The sequence below is a fragment of the Astyanax mexicanus genome, chromosome 3, assembly GCF_023375975.1.
Source record: "Astyanax mexicanus isolate ESR-SI-001 chromosome 3, AstMex3_surface, whole genome shotgun sequence".
Taxonomy (NCBI): domain Eukaryota; kingdom Metazoa; phylum Chordata; class Actinopteri; order Characiformes; family Acestrorhamphidae; genus Astyanax; species Astyanax mexicanus.
Window position 1 is genome coordinate 35,213,102 of NC_064410.1, and position 23,464 is coordinate 35,236,565.

At 37.6% G+C, this 23,464-nt stretch overlaps 1 protein-coding gene across 1 annotated transcript in view; it reads left to right on the top strand.

The window, feature by feature from the left end:
- LOC103030231 (CD209 antigen-like protein C) overlaps nucleotides 1–17,358 on the top strand; it is a 39,009-nt gene extending 21,651 nt beyond the window's left edge. The window contains 6 exon segments of the mRNA XM_049475926.1: nucleotides 3,750–3,941; nucleotides 4,193–4,282; nucleotides 7,671–7,712; nucleotides 15,192–15,340; nucleotides 15,586–15,698; nucleotides 15,791–17,358. Of these exon segments, the coding sequence (XP_049331883.1) occupies nucleotides 3,750–3,941; nucleotides 4,193–4,282; nucleotides 7,671–7,712; nucleotides 15,192–15,340; nucleotides 15,586–15,698; nucleotides 15,791–15,971 (767 nt within the window). The 3' untranslated portion in view covers nucleotides 15,972–17,358.
- The last annotated feature ends 6,106 nt before the right edge of the window (nucleotides 17,359–23,464 follow it).

Here is a 23,464-nt window from a genome sequence, read left to right on the forward strand (position 1 = left end):
GTGGGTTTTACGCCGTAATATACGCCGTATGATTTCAAGACGCCGTAATATACGACGTATGATTTCACGACGGCGTTAAAAACGCCGCTAAAAGCACAGAAGACGCCGTTTCCCACTGCGTTTTTCGACCCTTTTGGCGCGCCGTGCAATGAGACGGCGTAAAAAGCGCCGTTTTAGTGTCTCTCTTGACGCCGTAAAAAGCGGCGTTTAATAATAAGATAATGAGCTCCACCTTCCAGTTTTGAAAGCCAATACATTTAAACTGTACTACTATTAATTTTATTTAAAATACATTGAACAGCATAAATATTAGACTAATAAAAGGCATGAGCACCAGCGGGAATGTCTGAAGAAGGTATATTGTAAATTTGTATTTAAAAACTGAAGAGCTCTGGTTCAGGAGCTCGGATCTGCAGTGAATTGCTTTAGACTGAGTCTCTCTGTAAGAGCATTGGCTGAACAGAGTTTAAATGTATTGGCTTTCAAAACTGGAAGGTGGAGCTCATTATCTTATTATTAAACGCCGCTTTTTACGCCGCTTATTACGGCGTCAAGAGAGACACTAAAACGCCGCTTTTTACGCCGCCTCGTTGCACTGAGACGGCGCTCTGTACGGCGCGCCAAAAGGGTCGAAAAACGCCGTGGGAAACGGCGTCTTCTGTGCTTTTAGCGGCGTTTTTAACGCCGTCGTGAAATCATACGGCGTATATTACGGCGTCTTGAAATCATACGGTGTATATTACGGTGTAAAACCCACACAGAACGCCGTATTGTACGCCGTTCTTTTCGATAAAAGGCGTCTGGTCCAGGCGTTTTTTGGGCCTTTTGGCGTTCCATAGAAATCTGCCTGCAGCCGTCTGACCCAGGCGCTGCAGTTGCTTCCCACCAACTGCGGGAGCCTAGAGCCGCCCTGATGACGACAGAGCTTAATCCCCATTGGTTAGAAGATCCACCGACACCTATCACGTGTGAATCTTTTTATTTTAAAATATATATCTCCTCTAAAACCCCTTAAAAAACACAGTATTTACACTGTCATATCTAGTAGCAAGACAGTTCATTTTCATGCAGTATTCAAAAATATTTATTTGTTCATAATCTGCATTTTATATCATATTAAAGCTCAACTGCTATCATTTTTACTGTTTTATAAAGCGCCCTGAACTGCTCTTATTAATTATCTTTAAACCTACATAACTATTATACTGAGATCTACTTTTCTTTTCTTCTATTGTTTTTGTGTTGTGAAATGCGCTAAACAATTAAAGCTGTGTAAATGAGCATGATGTATTTATTTCCAAGAACAAAGGACAGAAAAGCTGGTCTGCAAATAAAAATTGAATCCCATTATTAATTTAGTGCTACACAATACATCTGTAACATGACAGTATGTTTTGTGAATATTTATAACAAGTTTTTATCTCAATTTAATAACACTCATGTTATCTCTGTTTCACTTTTGCGATTTTATTCACACCAGAAGTAAACAAACAGCGCATTCATCGCGAGATCCTGTGTTGTTCACGTGGGCTGCAGGTGGAGACTGTCCGACCTGACTTCTCCGCTCCTCCACCCCGCCCACCTGCACGCGGCTGCTCTCGCTGACCAGCAAGGCGAGGCGCAGCCGCATCTCGAACAAGCCTAATGACTACACTGCCGTGTAGTGGCAGTAAGCCGTAACTTCGCGGGTAACACAATCGACAAGCATTGTGGGAAATGTAGTTTTTGGTCAAAGAACGCTTCTGACCTATTTATTATAGACACTAAGATCTTACAAGCTCTCGCCACAAGCAAACCAAGTATTTATTACAAAGTACTGGATCCAGGAGAACATACAAAACCAATTATTAGCTGTCTCAGTATAAGTTCTGACCCCCCTCTGATCTGACTCCATGTTTATACCCCAAATGACGTGAACCCTGCTGATGAGGCGTTACTAAAATCATCTCATGTTAGCATGCGTAATTTCATGTGTTAGTGCTCAAGTTTCACAGGTCTGACCGGATCACTAGTGTTTGGCCTTGATTGTGTCCAGCCGGACAGTGTGGTATTGTTTTAAGAATTGACTGGGTCCAGTCAGACAGTGTGATATTGTTTCAGTAATTAGACAGTGCCGCCCTCCCTATGTGCCCGCGTCCTCCCGCTTTGGTAGGTGAAGGACTTTGCACGCACAGAGAGAAAGGCCACACTGTTCGTCCTGAAGCCTCCTTTGTATCAATTTAGTTCATACAGAGTGCACTAGCTGATGATTGATGGTCGTTAGTCAAAGACATGCAGTAAACAAAATGCTTCAAGCATGAGCTACACAAGCCTCACAATAAATCTCATATGTTATATGTTAATGTGTTAGTGGCGCATGGTTAGACCGCCATACAATAGACCCTATGTGTTAGTAAACGCCTTATGTATCGTGTGGGTTAATTTGTCATAATAGAGTCTGTGTTAGTCACATGCCTGATCAAACAATGTTTTACTATATATGTAAAGAATATATTGTGATTATTGGTTAATCTTCTATATAAATGCATGTAAAATACACTGTGAGTAAAAATGATCAAATGTAAGGTGAGTATTGGTTAATGCATATAAAATACAAGGTTTCACACACTGATTATGTAATTATAGATACTAAGATAAGTAATCATAACTGAAAGATATTTGTCAATACACTCAAGGTAAAATAAAGAGTTACTCTTCAGAATATAGTGAGGAAAGATCACAGGGACAGTTCTAGTTAAGACCTGAGGTGGCACGCCACAAACAGAGTCGCTTGAGGTATGCTAAAGCACATTTACACAAGGCAGCTTCATTTTGGAATAAGGTACTGTGGACTACTTCTTTGGAGGGAGGTATGCACGGTGGAAAAAAAGAACACAGCATTCCAAGAAAAACACTTGCTCCCCACTGTAAAATTTGGTGGTGGTTCCATCATGCTGTGGGGCTGTGTGGTCAGTGCAGGTACTGGGAATCTTGGGAATCTGGGAAGTTGAGGGCCGCATGGATTCCAGTCAATATCAGCAGATTCTTAAGAGCAATGTTTAAGAAGATAACCCTAAACACTGCTCAAAATCTACTCATGCAGAGGAACAAGTACAACATTCTGGAATTATCACCTCAGTAAGCAGACATGAATATTATTGAAAATCTGTGGTGTGTTTTAAAATGGGCTGTTCATGCTCAGAAACCATCAAACCTGACTGAACTGGAGATATTCTGTAAAGAATATAACTTCAACCAGAAGCCAGACACTCATTGGAAGCTATAGAAAGCATTCAAAAGCTGTTATTTCTGCATAAGGAGGAATTTTCTGTAAATCCTATAAACGTCATTTAACTTCTTAAATATTACATTACATTACATTACATTACATTTGGCAGACGCTTTTGTCCAAAGCGACTTACAATAGTCAAGTACAATGTAAAATAAGTTTAAAGGTAAAACATCTTTGGATAGGGATAAAAGGAGGTCAAAGGGAAATAATGGGATAGAGGAGTGAAGGAGGGGAAGGAGGAAATGAGGTTAGAAGTAGTTAGTGTGTTAGAGGTGTTAAGAGAGTAAGTGCTCTTTGAAGAGCTCTGTCTTCAGGAGTTTCTTAAAGATAGCGAGAGATTCTCCTGATCTGGTAGTGGAAGGTAGTTTGTTCCACCATTGGAATATTGGAATATCACTGTATTCTTCTGCCATATGATAAATTTAACTTAAATTGCTAATCCAAACAACCACATCTGGCATTAGGCATTGAGAACAAGTTTGTAAATGCACATTTTCAGTATTTTCCAAAGTAATCCAGCGGTTTCTCCCAGATGTTTCTGACCACACTGGCCACTTGTTCAGAGAGAGGGATCCTCCTGCTTCAAAGAAAACCCTGAAGTTTCTTCTGGTTGTTCTCGGCCTCCTCCTGCTCTGTGCTTTGGTGGCGCTCTGTGTTCTGGGGGTCCTGTGTGAGTATCACTCAGCTTCAGTCTATAATGTAATAGTTTAACTCAAATTTGTCACACTTGCTTTAGCTAATTTACAACTTCTTTAAAATTAATTATTTTTTCTGGATTAGTATTGACAAAAGTTTGAGGACAGAATGATAAGGTTCATTCACTGGGCTGTCCTTAGAATGATAGCTACCCTGTTCCTTATAATTAGGCAACATTATTTTTGCTTGGTTTCATGAGTTTTGTATGGTGTTTTTATTTGACAGGTTTCAATAAAGGAGTCTCTAATGAATCATTAAGGGATCAGTGTGCCAGCACTGTAGCAGAAATGTCAGATCAACTACGCAATGCCACTGGTAAGAGTCACTCTCTCATCTAGAGCCGAAACAATAAAAAATGTTTTTAATTAAAAACCTGCAAACTAACATTTTCTTGCTTTTACTGCAGTAGTTGTTTTTGTGGATTTTCTGAAACAAATTTTGCATTTCTGCATTTTTGAAAGTGTAAATTCTTGTGTATTGTTTTTTAGTAAAGAGATCAAGTGCAGTAAAATTTAATGTAATAGAGGTTTTATAAAAATCAGTTGAGGCGTCAATTATTTTTGCTCTTTTACCTTTTTTAAAAAAGAAAAAAAAACGATGTCTACATAGAATGTTTGTGAGGGAAAATATGTACACTATTATACTTTAAATCATTAACTACAGGTTACATATTTATATTGTTTTAGTCAGTTTAGTAATTGACACAGCTTAGTCACCACTTTCAGATTACATTCATCAGCATCATTTAATTTTTTCTACCAGACAAACTGAGATTGTAACAATACAAAGACAAGGCTTTGTTAGTGATGTAGCTATCTTGGTCTATGATTGCACAGTGCAATACAATCTGCTTCTTCCTTTTAGTATTACTATTATAACTATATTGTTATTCAAAATATATATCTTTTTAATTAAATGAGTCCACACACGGCACAACTTCTGACCATTACCTTTCAGTAAGTAGGGTGTGTTTGTAGGAGCTGCTGGATAAACCAGCTATTGGCCAAAAGTTTGTGCAACCCACTTTTGCAACTCCATAGAAACCATCACAGGTACCATAGCAACACCTTAGCGACTGTCCAGCAAGACCTTAGCAACTACCTAGCAAACACCTTAGCAACCACTATGCATACCATAGCAACCACCTAGCAAAAATGTAGCAGCACCATAGCCACCACTATGGATACCATAGTAACACCTCAGCAACGTTCTAGCATGACCTTAGCAACTACCTTGTAAACTCCTTTGCAACCACAATCCATACCATAGCAACCACCTGGCACACATTGGCTACCATTTAGCAGCACCATAGCAACAAATAGGCCTTTCATAGCAACCACCTAGCAACATTCTTCAGCAACAACCTGTGATTCTTTAGCGACCGTTTGAAGCTTTGTTAGCTGTGCGAGCATCCTGTTTTTTCTTCAGGAAATGCACTTTTCTAGTTGTTACACCAGTGTTCTTTCAGAACTGTGTTCTATAGGTGTGCATCTGTATATCTATCAGTGTGTAGGTATGTATCTGTAGTTCTATCATTGTGTGTATCTGTATTTCTATTAGTCTGTGTAAGTGTGTATGTGTAGTTTTATCTGTGTGTGTAGGTGTGTATCTGTAGTTGTCTCAGAGTGTGTAGTTGTGTATCTGTAGTTCTATCAGTGTGTGTAGGTGTGTATCTGTAGTTCTATCAGTGTCTAGGTGTTAGGGTTGCAGCGGTAACCGGTTTCACGGTATACCATGGTATTAAAATGCACGGTTATCATACCGTGTGTGTTTGCTTATTACCGGTAAAACGCAAGCCAGCGGAGAAACTCACCCGCTTCAGCTGCTCAGCACACAGCGGTGAGAACAGCAGAAAGAGCATCAGACTAAACAAATCTCCGTCCGACTACAAAAAGGCTAAACTAAAATCAGCAGTGTGGACTATTTCAGATACCAGCCGAACGCACCCGAGGATGGTTATCCGATTTGTAATCAACGTGGCCGTAAAGTCACAGCTAAAGGTGGACATACGTCAAACCTGCTCTCCCATCTCTGAGAACACCACCCCGCCGTGCAGCGCAAAGTATGTGTTTAGTTTATAATTTTAATCTGAACATAAATAAAATCTCTTTGTAGTCGTGCACAACCCATGCGGTAAGCGCCCGCAAAAGCGCTGAGTTATCCAAAATTTGGGCACGCAGGTACAGGCGTGAAGTGCGTGCTGCGATGGATTCACGTGTCCGTGTAAAGGTCCTGGCCGGACTGGATGTGAAAGACGCCATTCATTTACATGCGTTCATTTTCAAATACTGACGTGCCTGTTTTTCATGTGCTAAAACCAGACCCGGTGTGAAAGCCTTAAAATAGAAATCTCTATTGTGAGGATCATGTCAGAAATAAATCCCCTCTTTCTGCAGTATCTGGTTATATACCAACTTGGCAGTAAAACGGACGTTTACAACAGTTGTTGATCAGACACTGACCCAGGCTCAGTTTATCAGATATTAAATAATTTAAACTTAAATAACTGTACTGAATATTTTAAATACAGGATCTTTACTTCTTAGAGGACATGTAATGTGTATAATGTATGTGTATATATATATATATATATATATATATATATATATATATATATATATATATATATATATATAAATATATATAAATACACTCTTAATGCCCTTAAGTGTAGTGGAAAAACCCGGTTTCCTTCACCTGATGGTGTACAGCTAATTTTTTTTTAAGGAGACATTAAATTTATAATTGTTCCAGGTTTCTACAATAAATAGTTAATTGAACAAAAAACCTTTGTTGTAAATTCTTTAAGGGTCAGTTTAATAATATATGTAACAAACTGTGATACCGTGATAACCGTGATAATATATGTAATAATATATGTAACAAACTGTGATACCGTGATAACCGTGATACCGCGGTATTTTCTGAGACAGTTATCATACCGTGAAAATCTCATACCGTTGCAACCCTACTAGGTGTATATCAGTAGTTCTTTCAGTGTGTGTAGGTGTGTATCTGTAGTTCTATCAGTGTGTGTATCTGTATTTCTATTAGTGTGTGTGTGTGTATGTGTAGTTTTATCAGTGTGTAGGTATGTATCTGTAGTTCTATCAGTGTGTGTATCTGTATTTCTATTAGTGTGTGTAAGTGTGTATGTGTAGTTTTATCAGTGTGTGTAGGTGTGCATCTGTAGTTGTCTCAGAGTGTGTAGTTGTGTATCTGTAGTTCTATCATGTGTAGGTGTGTATCTGTAGTTGTCTCAGAGTGTGTAGTTGTGTATCTGTAGTTCTATCAGTGTGTAGTTGTGTATCTGTAGTTCTATCAGTGTGTAGGTGTGTATCTGTAGTTCTATCAGTGTCTAGGTGTGTATCTGTAGTTCTTTCAATGTGTGTAGGTGTGTATCTGTAGTTCTATCAGTGTGTAGGTGTGTATCTGTAGTTCTATCAGTGTCTAGGTGTGTATCTGTAGTTCTTTCAATGTGTGTAGGTGTGTATCTGTAGTTCTGTATCTGTAGTTCTATCAGTGTGTGCAGGTGTGTATCTGTAGTTCTGTATCTGTAGTTCTATCAGTGTGTGTAAGTGTGTATCTGTAGTTCTTTCAGTGTGTGTAGGTGTGTATCTGTAGTTTTTTCAGTGTGTGTAGGTGTGTATCTTTAGATCTATCAGTGTGTGCATGTGTGCAAAACCTTTTTTCTTTTTACCAGAAACCGTAAAGAAGTACCGAAAGACTATTGAAGACTACAAGGGTAAGATACTGTTTTCTTTTTGTTCTACTCTTATAAAAGTCTCCACACTAAAAATCATTTGAGTCTTAGAATATTTTTGCTCTTTTACATTTTTCAAAAAGAACAAGAGAACATTGTCTATATACAACATTTATGGGGGGAAATTTACACTATTAAACTAAAAACAGTGCTATACAATCTGCTTCTTCTTCTGAGTATTACTATTATAACTATATTGTTATTGTTATTGTCCATTACCCTTCAGTAAGTAAGGTGTGTTTGTAGGAGCTGCTGGATAAACCAGCTATTGAAAGAACCACACTGAAAGAACCAGTTTATAGCATTACCTTAGCAACTACCTAGCAAACACATTAGCAACCACCATGCATACCATAGCAACCACCTAGAAACCATGTAGCAACACCCTAGCCACCATTGTATCTGTATTTCTATCAGTGTTCTCTCATTTGTATTTCCGTGGTTCTCTCAGTGTGTGTGTGTGTGTGTGCTGTGATTTGTGTTTTCGTGGTTCTCTCAGTGTGTGTGTGTGTGTGTGTGTGTATGTGTGCTGTGATTTGTGTTTTCGTGGTTCTCTCAGTGTGTGTGTGTGTTGTGATTTGTGTTTTCGTGGTTCTCTCAGTGTGTGTGTGTGTGTGCTGTGATTAGGGTTGCAGCGGTAACCGGTTTCACGGTATACCATGGTATTAAAATGCACGGTTATCATACCGTGTGTGTTTGCTTATTACCGGTAAAACGCAAGCCAGCGGAGAAACTCACCCGCTTCAGCTGCTCAGCACACAGCGGTGAGAACAGCAGAAAGTGCATCAGACTAAACAAATCTCCGTCCGACTACAAAAAGGCTGAACTAAAATCAGCAGTGTGGACTATTTCAGATACCAGCCGAACGCACCCGAGGATGGTTATCCGATTTGTAATCAACGTGGCCGTAAAGTCACAGCTAAAGTTGGACATACGTCAAACCTGTTCTCCCATCTCCGAGAACACCACCCCGCTGTGCATCGCAAAGTATGTGTTTAGTTTATAATTTTAATCTGAACATAAATAAAATCTCTTTGTAGTCGTGCACAACCCATGCGGTAAGCGCCCGCAAAAGCGCTGAGTTATCCAAAATTTGGGCACGCAGGTACAGGCGTGAAGTGCGTGCTACGATGGATTCACGTGTCCGTGTAAAGGTCCTGGCCGGACTGGATGTGAAAGACGCCATTTATTTACATGCGTTAATTTTCAAATTCTGACGTGCCTGTTTTTCATGTGTTAAAACCAGACCTGGTGTGAAAGCCTTAAAATAGAAATCTCTATTGTGAGGATCATGTCAGAAATAAATCCCCTCTTTCTGCAGTATCTGGTTATATACCAACTTGGCAGTAAAACGGACGTTTACAACAGTTGTTGATCAGACACTGACCCAGGCTCAGTTTATCAGATATTAAATAATTTAAACTTAAATAACTGTACTGAATATTTTAAATACAGGATCTTTACTTCTTAGAGGACATGTAATGTGTATAATGTATGTGTATATATATATATATATATATATATATATATATATATATATATATATATATATATTTTTTTTTTTTAAATATATATATATATATATATATATATATATATATATATATATATATATATATATATAAATACACTCTTAATGCCCTTAAGTGTAGTGGAAAAACCTGGTTTCCTTCACCTGATGGTGTACAGCTAATTTTTTTTAAGGAGACATTAAAATTATAATTGTTCCAGGTTTCTACAATAAATAGTTAATTGAACAAAAAACCTTTGTTGTAAATTCTTTAAGGGTCAGTTTAATAATATATGTAACAAACTGTGATACCGTGATAACCGTGATACCGCGGTATTTTCTGAGACGGTTATCATACCGTGAAAATCTCATACCGTTGCAACCCTAGCTGTGATTTGTGTTTTCGTGGTTCTCTCAGTGTGTGTGTGTGTGTGTGTGTGCTGTGATTTGTGTTTTCGTGGTTCTCTCATTGTGTGTGTGTGTGTGTGTGTGTGTGTGTGTGCTGTGATTTGTGTTTTCGTGGTTCTCTCAGTGTGTGTGTGTGTGTGTGTGTGTGCTGTGATTTGTGTTTTCGTGGTTCTCTCAGTGTGTGTGTGTGTGTGTGTGTGCTGTGATTTGTGTTTTCGTGGTTCTCTCAGTGTGTGTGTGTGTGTGTGTGTGAGTGTGTGTGTGTGCTGTGATTTGTGTTTTCGTGGTTCTCTCAGTGTGTGTGTGTGTGTGTGTGTGTGCTGTGATTTGTGTTTTCGTGGTTCTCTCAGTGTGTGTGTGTGTGTGTGACATGCGCATGCGCGGCAGCATGCTGTAGCACTCCACATGGCACCCGTCGTGACTGCCGTCGTTAAAGCAGAGAAAATGTCCAAAATGTGTTTTTATAGATTCTTACTAATCATGTGCCTTATTGCACTACTAAAGGTGAACCAGGTGATTTCACTAAATATCAAAGACCGCTACAGGAAAGAGAGTGGCGTGATTTTCAGCGGGATGAAAGACAGGTTAGGAAAAATCTTGACACAAAGAGGCTAGATGAGAAACAGAAGTTCACACACACTGGGGATTTACAGAAATGGACGCGTTTGGTGGCGATTCTGAATGGAGTATTCTTTAAGAATGGAGTGTTCTCAGCGTCACGTGGGGATGGACGGCAGTTTGGACTACCGCTGCTCAAGTATGTGGCTCGTTTATTAAAAAGTCTCCCTGTGGTTCAAACTCCACCAAGCGAAGTTACATTTGAGAACTTGTCCATGTGGATTGAAAAACAGTTATGTGCGGGAGGTTGTTCAACCTGCACTCGCAAGTGGAAGACAACGGCATAAAACATCCCAGAAGGTAGGCAGAGACAAACTAAGTTACCTGTGGCAGCACCGTAGAACAAGAGCAATAGATATTATTCTAAATAACATCACCTATCCGAATCCACCATCTAGCTCTAGTAATGTCGATCAGGTGTATAACTATTATTTAGAGAAATGCAAGTCTAAAACACATATGCTAGATGAACTGCCACCATGGAGTGACGAATTAAAGGTGAATGAACCTGATTATTTACCCTCAACGTCACAATTTACTCTGCATGAAGTCGAAAAGGTTATTTTAAGCCTGCCCAATAATAAAGCAAGTGGAGCCGATGGTGTAACGTATGAAACATTGAAAGCTACAAGGTGACAGACTGCTCCAGCTTTGGCGAGTATTTTTAATACCTGCCTTTGTAACGGAAAAGTGCCCAAAGCATGGAAAGGTGCATTAGTACATAGGATTCCAAAAAAGGACAATATACCAGGGGATCCATCGACATGGAGAGACATTTCTCTTCTACCAACGGTATATAAAGTCTTTATGAAATGTCTGCTTGGCAGAGTACTTCCTTGGCTTGTGGATACAGGAACATTGTCAAGCAAACAAAAAGCCTATATTGAGCGTCAAGGAATGAACGAGCATGTTTTCTGTTTAAAGACTGGCATTGATGATTTCAAACACGAATCAGCCAAGTTGTTTGCAGTGTTTTTGGATTTTAGAGACGCTTTTGGGACATTGCCACATAACATTATGATTAATGCTCTTGAAGAAATGCATCTTCCTAAAGCATTTGTGGACATAGTGAAAGATGTTTACACAGATTCTTTCCTGCAGGTTATTTGTGGTAAAGATATAACAGAACCCATACCATTGGGGATAGGAATTAAAACCGGGTGCCCTTGGAGTGCAGTGAACTTTATTCTTGCTATCAATCACTGGCTTAAGTGGCTGTGTATTTATGCACCATCTCAGATGTTGACACCTAATCCTGTTGTTGTTCTTGCATCAAGAGATGAAACTGTACTTAAGAACATGCTTTCATGTACTGATAAATTTCTAAGATGGTCAGCATTAGAAGTAAAGCATAATAAATGTGCAGTGCTTTATGAAAGAAGAAGTGGTGGAAATCGTTGGTATAAATCTAAGACAGATAAGCCTCCAGTCTTCTTAATTCTTGATAAACCAATTAGAGTTTATAACAGACATGAGAGCTACAGCTACTTGGGCCATAAAATTAACATTGCAGGAGATTGGAGTTATCAGGTTGAGCAAATGAGGAATGAATTTAATTTTAGATTGGAGCAGGTTGACGTTTCTCCCCTTCCAATTATAATGAAATTGGAAGCAATAAGAAAAATTGTATTAGCTAAAATTCAGCATTTGTTTGCCAATGTCCATGTACCACAAAATGTTCTTCAAGAAATGGATTCTAAAATTGTGCAGGTTGTGAGAAAGTGGCTCAATTTAAATACAAGATCAACCAGGTGCCTAATTTTTCAAAGGCGAAAGGTTGGAGGCTTAGGTGTTCCAAATTGCACCTGGATAAATACATCCACCCGGCAATCACATCTGCTCAATATGCTGAATAATGATGATAAATTTGTGCGGGAAATGGCGAGAGCCTCATTGTTTTTGGACTTTAGACGCCGCAAAATCCCGCTAGCTTCTGCGGAACAGGACAATTTTTTAGGATTTAAAAGAAAGGAGAATGGGAAGCTAGACGTTCAAGCTCAGGGATTTTGGGGTATCATCAGACTGGCCAGATCTTAATGACTTATGTAGGAGAACTGATACAAAATTAAAATGGACAGCGTTAAATGGAGAACCTGTAAATGTCTCTGAAAGGGTAGTGAAGGATCCACTAACTGTGGCTGAAGCCTCTGTCTACAGTAATGGAATAGTCTATAAGCTGCAAGGAAGAGCATCACGAAAAATATTGTTAGATGTTCAAAAAATAAAGCAGCTACAATATTGGTCCAATCTGAGGCTTCAAGGAAAGTTAGCCAATCTGTCATTTGCTGATCATTCAGTCTCTCATACCATTTTTAGGAATGCTGTAGTTAGTGAGGAGATTCTTATATTCTGTGTGAAAGCACGTTTACAGATTCTTCCAACTAAATATAACCTTTCACTTTGGTATCCATCTAGCCACTCACCCTTTTGTATGCTGCACAGTTCAATGCAGCACCTGGAGTCTGTGGCACATATACTGAATGGCTGTAGTACTCTTAAAGGCTTGTATGTTGCCCGACATGACAGACTTGTAGACCTGATAGCTGCTCAGCTTCCACATTTAAGAAATGAACTGGTTTTTAAACATTCCACAGTTCAATCTGAGTGGTTCAATGTACCATTTGAAGTTTTTTTAGGAATTGCCAACACACCAGATATTATCTGTGTGTCCCAGAGTCAAAAGACGGCTGTGATGTATGAAATATCATGTGCATTTGATCTGTATATGGAACAGTCATATATTTCAAAAATGACTAAGTATCTGGTTAGAGTTATTGAAAGTTTAGGGTTTAAATGCCAACTGATAGTCCTGGTGTTTGGAAGTCTTGGTCATGTGCATAGACTGGCAGTGCGTGGTCTTGGTCTTGGGGGATTAAGTAGAGTAAAAGCTAAACAACTAGTAAAGTTCTGCTCTATTTCAGCGATCACTGGGAGTATGCATATTTGGAAAAGGCGCTGTTTTCTTTATCATCTAAGTCACAACAATAGACAAACACAGTCTGCTTAAATTAATACCACACAAAAAAATATGTTTGCATGGTTTTATTGAACACAACATGTTAACATTCAAGGGATGCAACGGTACAGTGTTGCCACGGTTTGGTTCGTATCGTGTTTCTTGAGCCACAGTATCGGTTCAGTTTCGATATATCAATATTAAAGCTTAGATTCTCTGCCCAAACTAAAAAATAGTCTGTGACATAGGCATCTGTTTTTAATGCTACTTTAATTTCATTTAAAGCTCTGGTGTGGTAATCACAATTATGCCAAGTAACCAAGTATTATCATTAACGAAACAAACTAAATAACGAAAACTGAGAGTAAAAAAAAAAAAAAAAAAAAAACATTTTTATTAACTGAAACTAATAAAACGGTAATTAAAAGAAAAAAAGGTAACTAACTGAAACTGCATAGAGAGTTTCTAAAACGAACTGAAACTACTGATAGAATACCCTAGCTGCAAAATAATGACAGAAAACACTAAGGGAGCTGCAAAATAGGATTAGAATATAAGAGAATAAATCTCTCTCTCTCTCACACTCATAGTTGATAATTTTGGTGAAAATTAGTGAAGGAGCACTCACTGCAACTACCAACTGCCGCCCCCCAACAGCACGCGCTACCAGAGCGTTCGTTCGCTCTGTTAGTGCACGCACCGAAATACAGTGGTCCATCCAGGTGTATCAAACCGAACAGGCCGAACCGAACAGTTTGATCAAATACAGAATAACCGTTGCATCCCTATAACATTCACGGTGAGTTGATTTGCAACTACAGGAAACTTTTGGTTTAGATTATTGCTGCAAAAAGAGGGTCAACCAGTTATTATATCTAAAGTAGTGCCTTTGAAACCTTTGAAAGCCGAACCACTGAATTATACCTGCCTCCCCCAACTATGCGCTCATTCTTCATCTAAAATGTCCTGCGCTGAAACCGAGCGAGTTAGGGTCGGTTTCGCCTCATCGCGGGTGGGTTTTAGGTACCGAGCGGAGAGGACCAGAGATCCGCTCGGTTAGAGACAGTTTCGCTCCGTTGGGGGTGGGTTTTAGGTGCGGAGCGGAGAGAAGTGGAGCTGAGATCCGCTCAGTTAGGGACAGTTTTGCTTCGTCGCGGGTGGGTTTTAGATGCGGAGCGGAGAGGAGCGGAGCACAGCTGAGATCCGCTCGGTTAGGGTTGGTTTCGCTTCATCGCGGGAGATTTTAGGTGCAGACTGGAGCAGAGCCGACCCAGGTCTAGCCTAGCCTAGCTTAGCCTATCTGGCTACGTGCCTGTATGATTGCGTCATCAAGCACTGACGTAGCCCGGCTACGGAGGCTGAGTTCAGCGCTGCAGTGAACTGACGCCGCTAAAAACGCCTGTCTGTGAATAATACATATCGATATGCCACAAAAATGATATCACCATTATTGAAACATTTCTTATCACGATAAATACCAATATCAAATTATTGTCCAGGCCTAATCTAAAGCTTCACATACTTTGTCCACTCTCACTGTTATTATTAACATGCTGTATTCAATAAAACCATGCAAACATACCATTTTTAGGTATTAGTTTAAGCTGATTGTGTCTATTGTTGTGACTTAGATGAAGATCAGAACACATTTAATGACCAATTTATGCAGAAATCCAAGTAATCCCAAAGGGTTCACATTTCTTTAGTTAAACATTTTGGCCTAAGTGTATCAAGCTTCTCAGAGTAAGAAAGCCGATCTTGAATCAGTTAATGCCTTTTACCCATCACTGAATCCATTTAGGCAGCTGATGACAGATAATCTTAGATCATTGCTTTTACTCTGAGGTGTTTTATAAATATTGTTTAAAATGTAGAATATTAACTTATATTTGACACAGTCATATCATTGTTGATTAACATTGTTGAAAAACATTTTACATATTTTGTTGTTAATTACTTCAAAAATAAGAAAAATGCGGACGTTGTGGAGAAGGGTGGAGGCCTTTTGGTGTAAAGTGTTACTACTTCTCCACTGATTTCCTGAACTGGACGAACAGTAGAGATCGCTGTGTTGAGAAAGGAGGACATCTGGTTATAATAACCAGCCCAGCTGAACAGGTGAGTGGAGGCGTCCTAATTTCATTTTTGTTTCTTTTTAGTTTGCATTTCAAGCTGACAAATTTCAGAACATTACATTTCCAATTACACTACTGGCTTGTATTCTATGCATTTGATTTAAACATGTTTTAAGTATAGTACTTTAGCAAAGATTCTGATACCACTGCAATTAATATTAGCTATATTGGTATTAACATAACTGTTTTCACTTCTCATAAATAACTCTGTGTTAATTTATATATTAGACTTTTGTGTCTATGTATCTTGGAAAACCTCACTGGATCGGGCTGAATGATTTGGAGACTGAGGGAAAGTGGATGTGGGTGAACAACCAGTCCCTCACTGAGACAGGAGTAACGTAAGAACCATGTTCTCTTACACAGTTTATACACTGCTTTTAGTTGCGATACCTTATAGGGTTAACTGGGTTTAACTTTTTTAACACTACAGATTCTGGAATAAGGGTAAGGATGGAGCAAGTGAGCCAGATAACTGGAAAGAAGAAGATCCTTCAGGAGAGAACTGTGCTAGTCTGGGGAATGAAAATAGTGATTTTACACAATGGTTTGATGCTTCCTGCAGTAAAACAAGAAAATACCTCTGTGAAATGTAAAATACTTATCAGATGTAATCATGGGACTTCAGCTTTAAACACTGCTTAAAAAATCTTAAAATCATCTTCTTTTCAGGAGATTGAAGGTGTCTTGCTCTTTTACCTGATGATTTAATGTTTAAGTGTATCAATAATAGATGTTCTTGCTCCAACCAGTGTTTTGTAAAAGTTTTTATAGAGCCTCACAAAGCTGTGTGGGATATATAGAGGTTATATTCCTTTTGGCCAGTGTGCGACTGTGAAGCAGATTTTTATTTTGGATTATGGAGAGTCTACCTACTTCCTTTTCCCCTGTTATATCAGAAAACAGGAGCCCACAAGTATCTGTTATTGGTACTGTGAGCTGACTGGTTGGTGAGCTGACGCTGGACATACAGCCAGATCACATTGAAAAGCCTTATAACTGTAGTATAATTTTTTTGTTTGCTGTGCTGAAACATTTGTATTGTTCTGTCTTGAGACAATTTGTAAAATTTCCAGTATAAAAAAGATTAAATATGTATTTTTTGAGATCCTTCCATTTCACAAATGCTAATGGTTTGATCAATGATGAGCAATAAATGATAAAGCAATGTAGCGTTTGTGTTTTTTCTCCACAAAACAATTACAATGCTTTGCATCTCTTAAAATGTGGCAATGTTGTCCTGTGTCATGCTGACAACAAACTCAGTTTTAAGAACGAAGATTAGGTTTTTTTAACTTGTTTTGAGACAAAACAGTCTGATCTCAGATTAGCTGCTTGTGGCCTACCAAAACATGCAAAAAATATTTGAAACTGTGTAACGTTTCAAAATGGGACAATTTCAATTTTGGACAGTCGCATAGCTTTTTTTTTTTTTCATTTTAAAACAGACTGTGTTTCAAGTGAATCAATGCAGTTCGAATCTAGGCTTCAAGTTTGGTATCACTAGTATGATAAGTTTAGCCAAAATTAATTTTGAATATCAGCACCAGATTTAAAGTAATGAGTTTATTTATTTCTCAGAGCATGAGAGGTACCCCGTACTGTACCTTTTAGAGTGTGTTCTGCTGTAAACTGCTTGTGGTAAAGTAATATGTTGTTAATGATCAGGTTACCTAGGTCAGAAGTGTGTGAAGCAGGTGAAATGCTACAATGTGCAGGACAGTGTGTGACAGAACCAGTGTGAGGAAGTGCTATTTAAGCGAGCTAAGCTAACTCCAGGCTGCTGCATTTGGATATCAAGTCCCAAATGGCTCCCTACACCCTAAAGTGTATGAAACAGATTACAGTAGTAGTTTTATTTAAAATTAAATAGTGCACATGATGTTTCTCACCATCTTTTAGAATTATTTTGTCATTTTTAGGCGAATAAAGGTGCATCAAACAATAAAAAATGGCCTAGAATTGTTAGAGATATACAGTATTTACATCAACTGATTTTCATTAAAAGGAGCTTTTAAATTGACACCAATTATTAATTCATTAATTAGCTCAGTTAAAATTTATTTGAAATCTACAGTTTAAAGTGATCAATGTGAATAATTTAGATTAATGAATTATTGGGCATGTAATTAATTAGATTTTTTTTTTAAATTGCATAGCAGCACTAAGATGTATGACTGATAAATACATTTAATTGCCATCAGAAATCTCAGTGTTTGTTTTGTATCCCAGTTAGTGGAAAAATGATAGAACAGACTAAAGTAAAGACGAACATCTGTGAAACGTAAAACACCTCTAATTTTGAATTTCATATTTTTTTTATCGCTGCTTCATAATTCTTTTAATTAGCTTGTTTCCAAGAGAGGTTGGCGGTAGTGCTGGGCAGCATACTGGTTGATCTGGTATACCAGAGGGGAAGTTAAAACCAGTATGCATTTTTTACATACCAGAATACCGCTAGAGGTGCTGTGGAGTGCTGTGTAGAAGAGCAACACCAAAGAAGCAAACTGGTACATAAACTCTGGATACAAGGTAAAATAAAATGCTTTAAGAGCAGTAACTATATCCCAGTTTAAATATATTACTACTCTAGCTTGAAGGATCATTTTACTGCACACTGAATTTGAACTGAATTTATTTGTTAACTGGAAAAAAGAAGAAAATTGTGTCCGATTTTAATTCTTTAATGCCTTAAAAAATAACATATAACATATAAAAACTTAAACTTTGAGTATTTAGGTGCATTTATAGTGTTTATGGGACTATTTAAAATGTTTAGTTTTGTAAAGGAAGCTGTGTTTAAATTTCCATTCTTCAGCTGTTTTTCTGCTAATAAAGTCTGATTGTGGAACAAATAAATAATAATAATAATAATAATAATAATGAAACCGTCAGAAACTGTGAAACCGTCAGATTCTTGAAAAATGCCATGATATAGATTTTTGGTCATACCGCCCAGGACTAATTAGACGTGTCTGGCTGTTTTACTGTTTTATCTGATTTTAAGCTAAAATTATTAGCTTTAATAAGCTAATTTTAAGCTTATTAATTAGAATGCTACTGCGTTGATCTGTGGAATATGTATTTGGTGCCTCTCGCAATGACTGTGGATTTGGATGTCACAGATTTCTGTTACAATGGACAGTTCAAGCCAGATGCTGCTTATTACCACACACCGCATTGTCCACTATGGCATTATGACATATTCCCACTGCACATGTGACACTGTGGATTAAGGAATTTAAAAAGCCTGCAAAATTTTGCAAATGGAATATTGCATCCATGGGGCACCCACTATCAGGCTCTGATAATTCACAATGTTTTGCCATGAGCACACTGGTCAGTATTCAGTGTCACTCACAAGATAACACCTTACAACCCATACAGGTGTGGGCAAGCTTTCAAAGTGATTTGTTTACATAATGATATTGCATTATATCTGAGTACAGGTACACAGTGTAAAGAAATAACCATGGTGCAACATGGAACAGTCTGACTGCCTAGTTTTTAACATTTAACTCATTTTAGGCTGACAACTCATAAACTCACAAAAGTATATTATCTTAACTTATTGTTTTTTTTTTATTATTGTAGGCATTCAAGATGCGGTTCTAGAACATAAAGTACTTTGAGTAAAACGTTTGATTAACTTAAACAAACCTAACCACAATAAATGTTGCTGTTAAACTTGCTTTATGGAATACCCTATGTTCTGAACTAGTTTAAGCATTTACAAACTACACTAAGGATACACTTTACTGCTGAATTAGCTTTTTTCATTTTTTATTCAGAAGGCTAAAGTATGCATACAATTATCTGAATGATATATTACTTATTTTAAAACAGACTGAGGACTGATCAGTTAGACTATTAAATACCATTCCCTGTTCACTATTTAATATGTTATGCAACTGGATAGATCCAGTCAGGCCTGGTATAAAATCTTCTCAGTTTTCGCTAAAGTGAATTAAGAAACCCAGGTTAAACTTGCATTTCTGGAGTGCACAGTGAACTGTGTTCACACACAGGAATTTATGGGAGTGTTCCTGAACCCATGCACTGATTTCCAGTAAAAAAAATAATGGCTGATTTTACTGCAGTGCCTTGTCCCTTTAGCACAGGGATTACTCTGAATGATTCTCTGAATCATTTAGGCATATTACATATGGGAGATGGCAGGATATTTAAAGTCTTAGTATTTTAAAGTAAAAAACATTTTCTAAAAATTCCACAATTGTATATACACAGTACACAGATTGGTAAACCTCTGTTTATCTTTGCTTCTCAGAGATCATCTGCCTGGTGTTATATGGTACCTGGACAGCAAGAGCAGACTTAGCAATTTAATACCCATGACTTTTAAAGTTGGTAAAGGGCTTGCCAAAAATGGAGATGGCAGCAAAAAGAGTGATAGTGAAAGATAAGATAGTGACAGATAAGTGCAATTTCAGGATCTGGAGAGATTCTACTGAATGCTTACACTGCATGTTCCTCACCATAGACAGATTTTACCAGTGATAAACCTAAAAGTTTTCTGTAACACATTTCCTGTCTGTTTTGGCATAAATAAGGTCTTCACCTTTCCTGATAAAGATTTTCAGGTGCTGCTGAAGATTATTGGACCACGTCTATGGAAATGCTGGCTTTGAGCTCTCCACATAGAATGAGTAGAGGTGCCAGTTCACCAGATAGAGGTATTCTTATTAGTTTCTGTTTTAATTATCTGTGCTTTTATTTATATATACTTTAGATTAAATATTAACATATTCTTCTATTTTATTTTCTCAGTGTGCTCTACTAAAGAAAAGATTTAATTTGCCATTACTGCACACATTCTATTTTGTTATTGCTATTATAGATTATTATATAACTGTTTGCCATGTTAAATGTGCAAAAATATTTTGTGTGTAAAAGTAAATGTGTGCATGTAAATTATATTTTCATAGTCAGTTACTAAAATAAAATGCAGTAGAAACAAGTCTCACTTCAATAAAGATTCAAATGATCAACAAGATTATAGTTTTATATTCTTTACCAAAAGCATTAAAAAAATATCTTGTATGTAAAACCCATTTTCTTTTCCCACTAACGTTGTGACTGTCAGAATATTTAAAGGAATTTCCATGGTTTGGCATTGTTTTAGACCAGGGGTGTCCAAACTTTTTTTTGTTGGGGGCCAGAAGGAGAAATATATTTGAAGTCACGTGCCACACCCCGTAATAAAACAAATAATGAATTATATCACTTTAAATAATACTTTTTTCCTGAAATTTCATTTACACACCATTTTACTTGACTAACTATCTTTATCTTTGACAGTGTTGTGTAAACTAAGATTTTTCAAATTTATGTTGAATTTCATGATGTCTCTTAATATAAAACTCCTTAATTACGGCAACTTTTAGACTCTTTGGCCCTGATTTTCTGCGCTAGAAATGCGCACCCTCTCCGACTCTTTGGCCCGTTTCTGACACCTAGCGTTCAAACTTTGAATCTCACATTATAAAAACCTGCTTAACAGCTGGCCAACTTTCATTCTATTTCTAAAATACGTCGCGGGCCGCAAATGGCCCGCGGGCCGTAGTTGGACACCCCTGTTTTAGACCATTAACGCCCACAGTAGAAATCTGTTTATGTTGAACAGCCAAATCTGATTTAACTGACAAAATTCATATATATATATATATATATATATATATATATATATATTTATTTATTTATATAAGTGAAGTGAAGAAATGTAATGTCTGAATATTTCATCACTGAAAATAAGGGGGAGAGGAGAAAGCTCATTTTTGGGAAAGAGAGTCAGTACAAAGAACTAAATGGAGGCCTCCCAACAATAGTGATATAACAGATACAATAGACGACAAACACAATTAATGGTTAGATTTCTATAATAAGGTTGACACTTAACCACAAATATATGATCCTTTAAATGTTCTCTCTTTGACAGTAATGAAAGCTAATACATAAATAGTATTAATGTTCTGTATTTTATTAACTAGCTATTCGATTTCTTTCAGATGTTTCTGAACGCACTGGCCATTTGGTTAAAGAAAGAGACCCTCCTCCTTCAAAAAAAAAAACCCTGAAGGTCCTCCTGCTCTGTGCTCTAGTGCTGTTCTGTGTCCTGGGTGAGTATCACTCATCTTTACCCTCTAATGTAGTGTCCCTGATTATCAACTTTCCTGCTGAGTGTAGGCCTAACCCCTAGGCTTAAAAATAGTAATTGAAACTTTTGTAGGTTGGATATTTTACAATGTGGGCAGTCCTTAAATTAATGGCTATATGCTATACTACTCCCCAATAAATAGGTCCCAATAAAATTGCTTGATATATCAAGTCTGGTGTGTTCTCTTTTTTTTAACAGATTTCAATAAAGGTGTCTCTGCTGAATCTTTTTGTGTATCCTCTCAATCGATAAGAGATCTGTGTGACAGTGCTGTGGAAGGTATGTCAGCTCAACTGTGCAATGCCACTGGTAAGATGTTTAAATGTGTTTATTTCCTCTTATTGTACATATAATTCTTCTAGTAGTTATGAGTGTGGGCATAAGCATGAACCCCTGTAAATATTCTGTGTGCATCATTCACACAAGATCACCTTAAGAAACCCTCCATCCAGCTTAATGTACATATGAGATCAGGGATCCTTTAAGCTTGTTTGGCCACGGAAAGTGTTTTGTGTGTAAAATTTTGTATCAAGACTGTCTGTTTAACTAGCATTAGAATGACAACCCATAGTTTTTACTGTTATTAATCCTAATTAATTGTTTTTTTTTAGCCACAGCTGAAAAGTTAAAATCACGTTTGGATCAAGTTCAAGATGACTATGAGAATGCACAAAGACACATTGCTTCCCTCAGTGGTAAGTTTAAACTAGTTTTATGAGAATGTATTGTTTTTTTTTCTTGTACCTCAATAAAAACTGAACAACTATATATAGTAAGAAAGATAGACTTAAAAATTATTGTAAAAAAAAAAAACGGTCGGTTTTTTTTGTAAAATACATTATTCTGCTTTCTAAAATATTCAGAACAATTAGTTCATAATTATTTTTAACTTAAAGTTTTTAGCTTTTAGCTCCATTCACCCCTATTCATAGCGGACTCACTCACGGGCTCCCTCTAGAGTCATTTCATGATATAACAGGTGGGTGGTCAGACTCCATAAACAGCTCTGGTGTAGTTTTGGACTTGTGGTTCTCTTTCTGTGATCCCACTGGCTGTACGTATGTAGCCGCTGCTCCTAACTTCTAGTCACCGACTGAGCCAGATATTAAACATGTGAATATTTGCTGGGCGTCTGCGACTCGTCGGCAATCAGTCAGCGACAGCTCGGCGAGCGTCTTTCAGTAGTTCACACTACGCGAGAGCGCGAGCGCCGAGTGATCGCCGATTTCCCTCCAAACAGAGTTTTTGTCGGCGACAAAAAAACTAGCCCATAATCGTGTAGTATGTGAACCTGGCATTACTCGGCAATGTGTTGGCGGTTGCTGTAGCCTTTTAGTAAAACAGCCTGGGGAATCTTGCCCTTTTTTCTGCCCATTCTTTTGCCTGCTTACACTATTCATTCAGGGAGGTGTTCGAGGTTAGTTGTACACTCAGACGCTGACGTTTTAACTAGTGGATATTCTGCCGGCTCCCTCACTGCCTTGGAACTTCCGGTTTAGGAGCGTATCCCCCAGCCTCGCTTTCGTTTCAAAATGGGTACAGAGTGGATACGGTTCATACAGCTGTTTAAAGGTTTGAACACACTTCATTCAAAGTTTTTTTTGGTCATAAACCTAAACATTAATGACAACATACAAAACTAGAAGGTTTCTGAATTAGTTGGCAGCAGATTTTTAACGTACAAGACAAGGTTTGGTCCAGAACGCTCGCTCTGGGGTCAGCTTTGCTGCAGCTAAAGAGTTAAAATCACATTTTGGAAAAAGTTCAAAGAGTGGATAGTTAAATATAAAAAAAATATAATATAAATTGTATTAGATTGTAAAATTATAATTTCTTCTTCTTTCATTTTATCTTAATATTTTAGGGTAGTTGTGTTATTTGTTTAAATATATTTTATTTAAGAGAGTTAATTTGAAAATAAAGAGTGTGTTA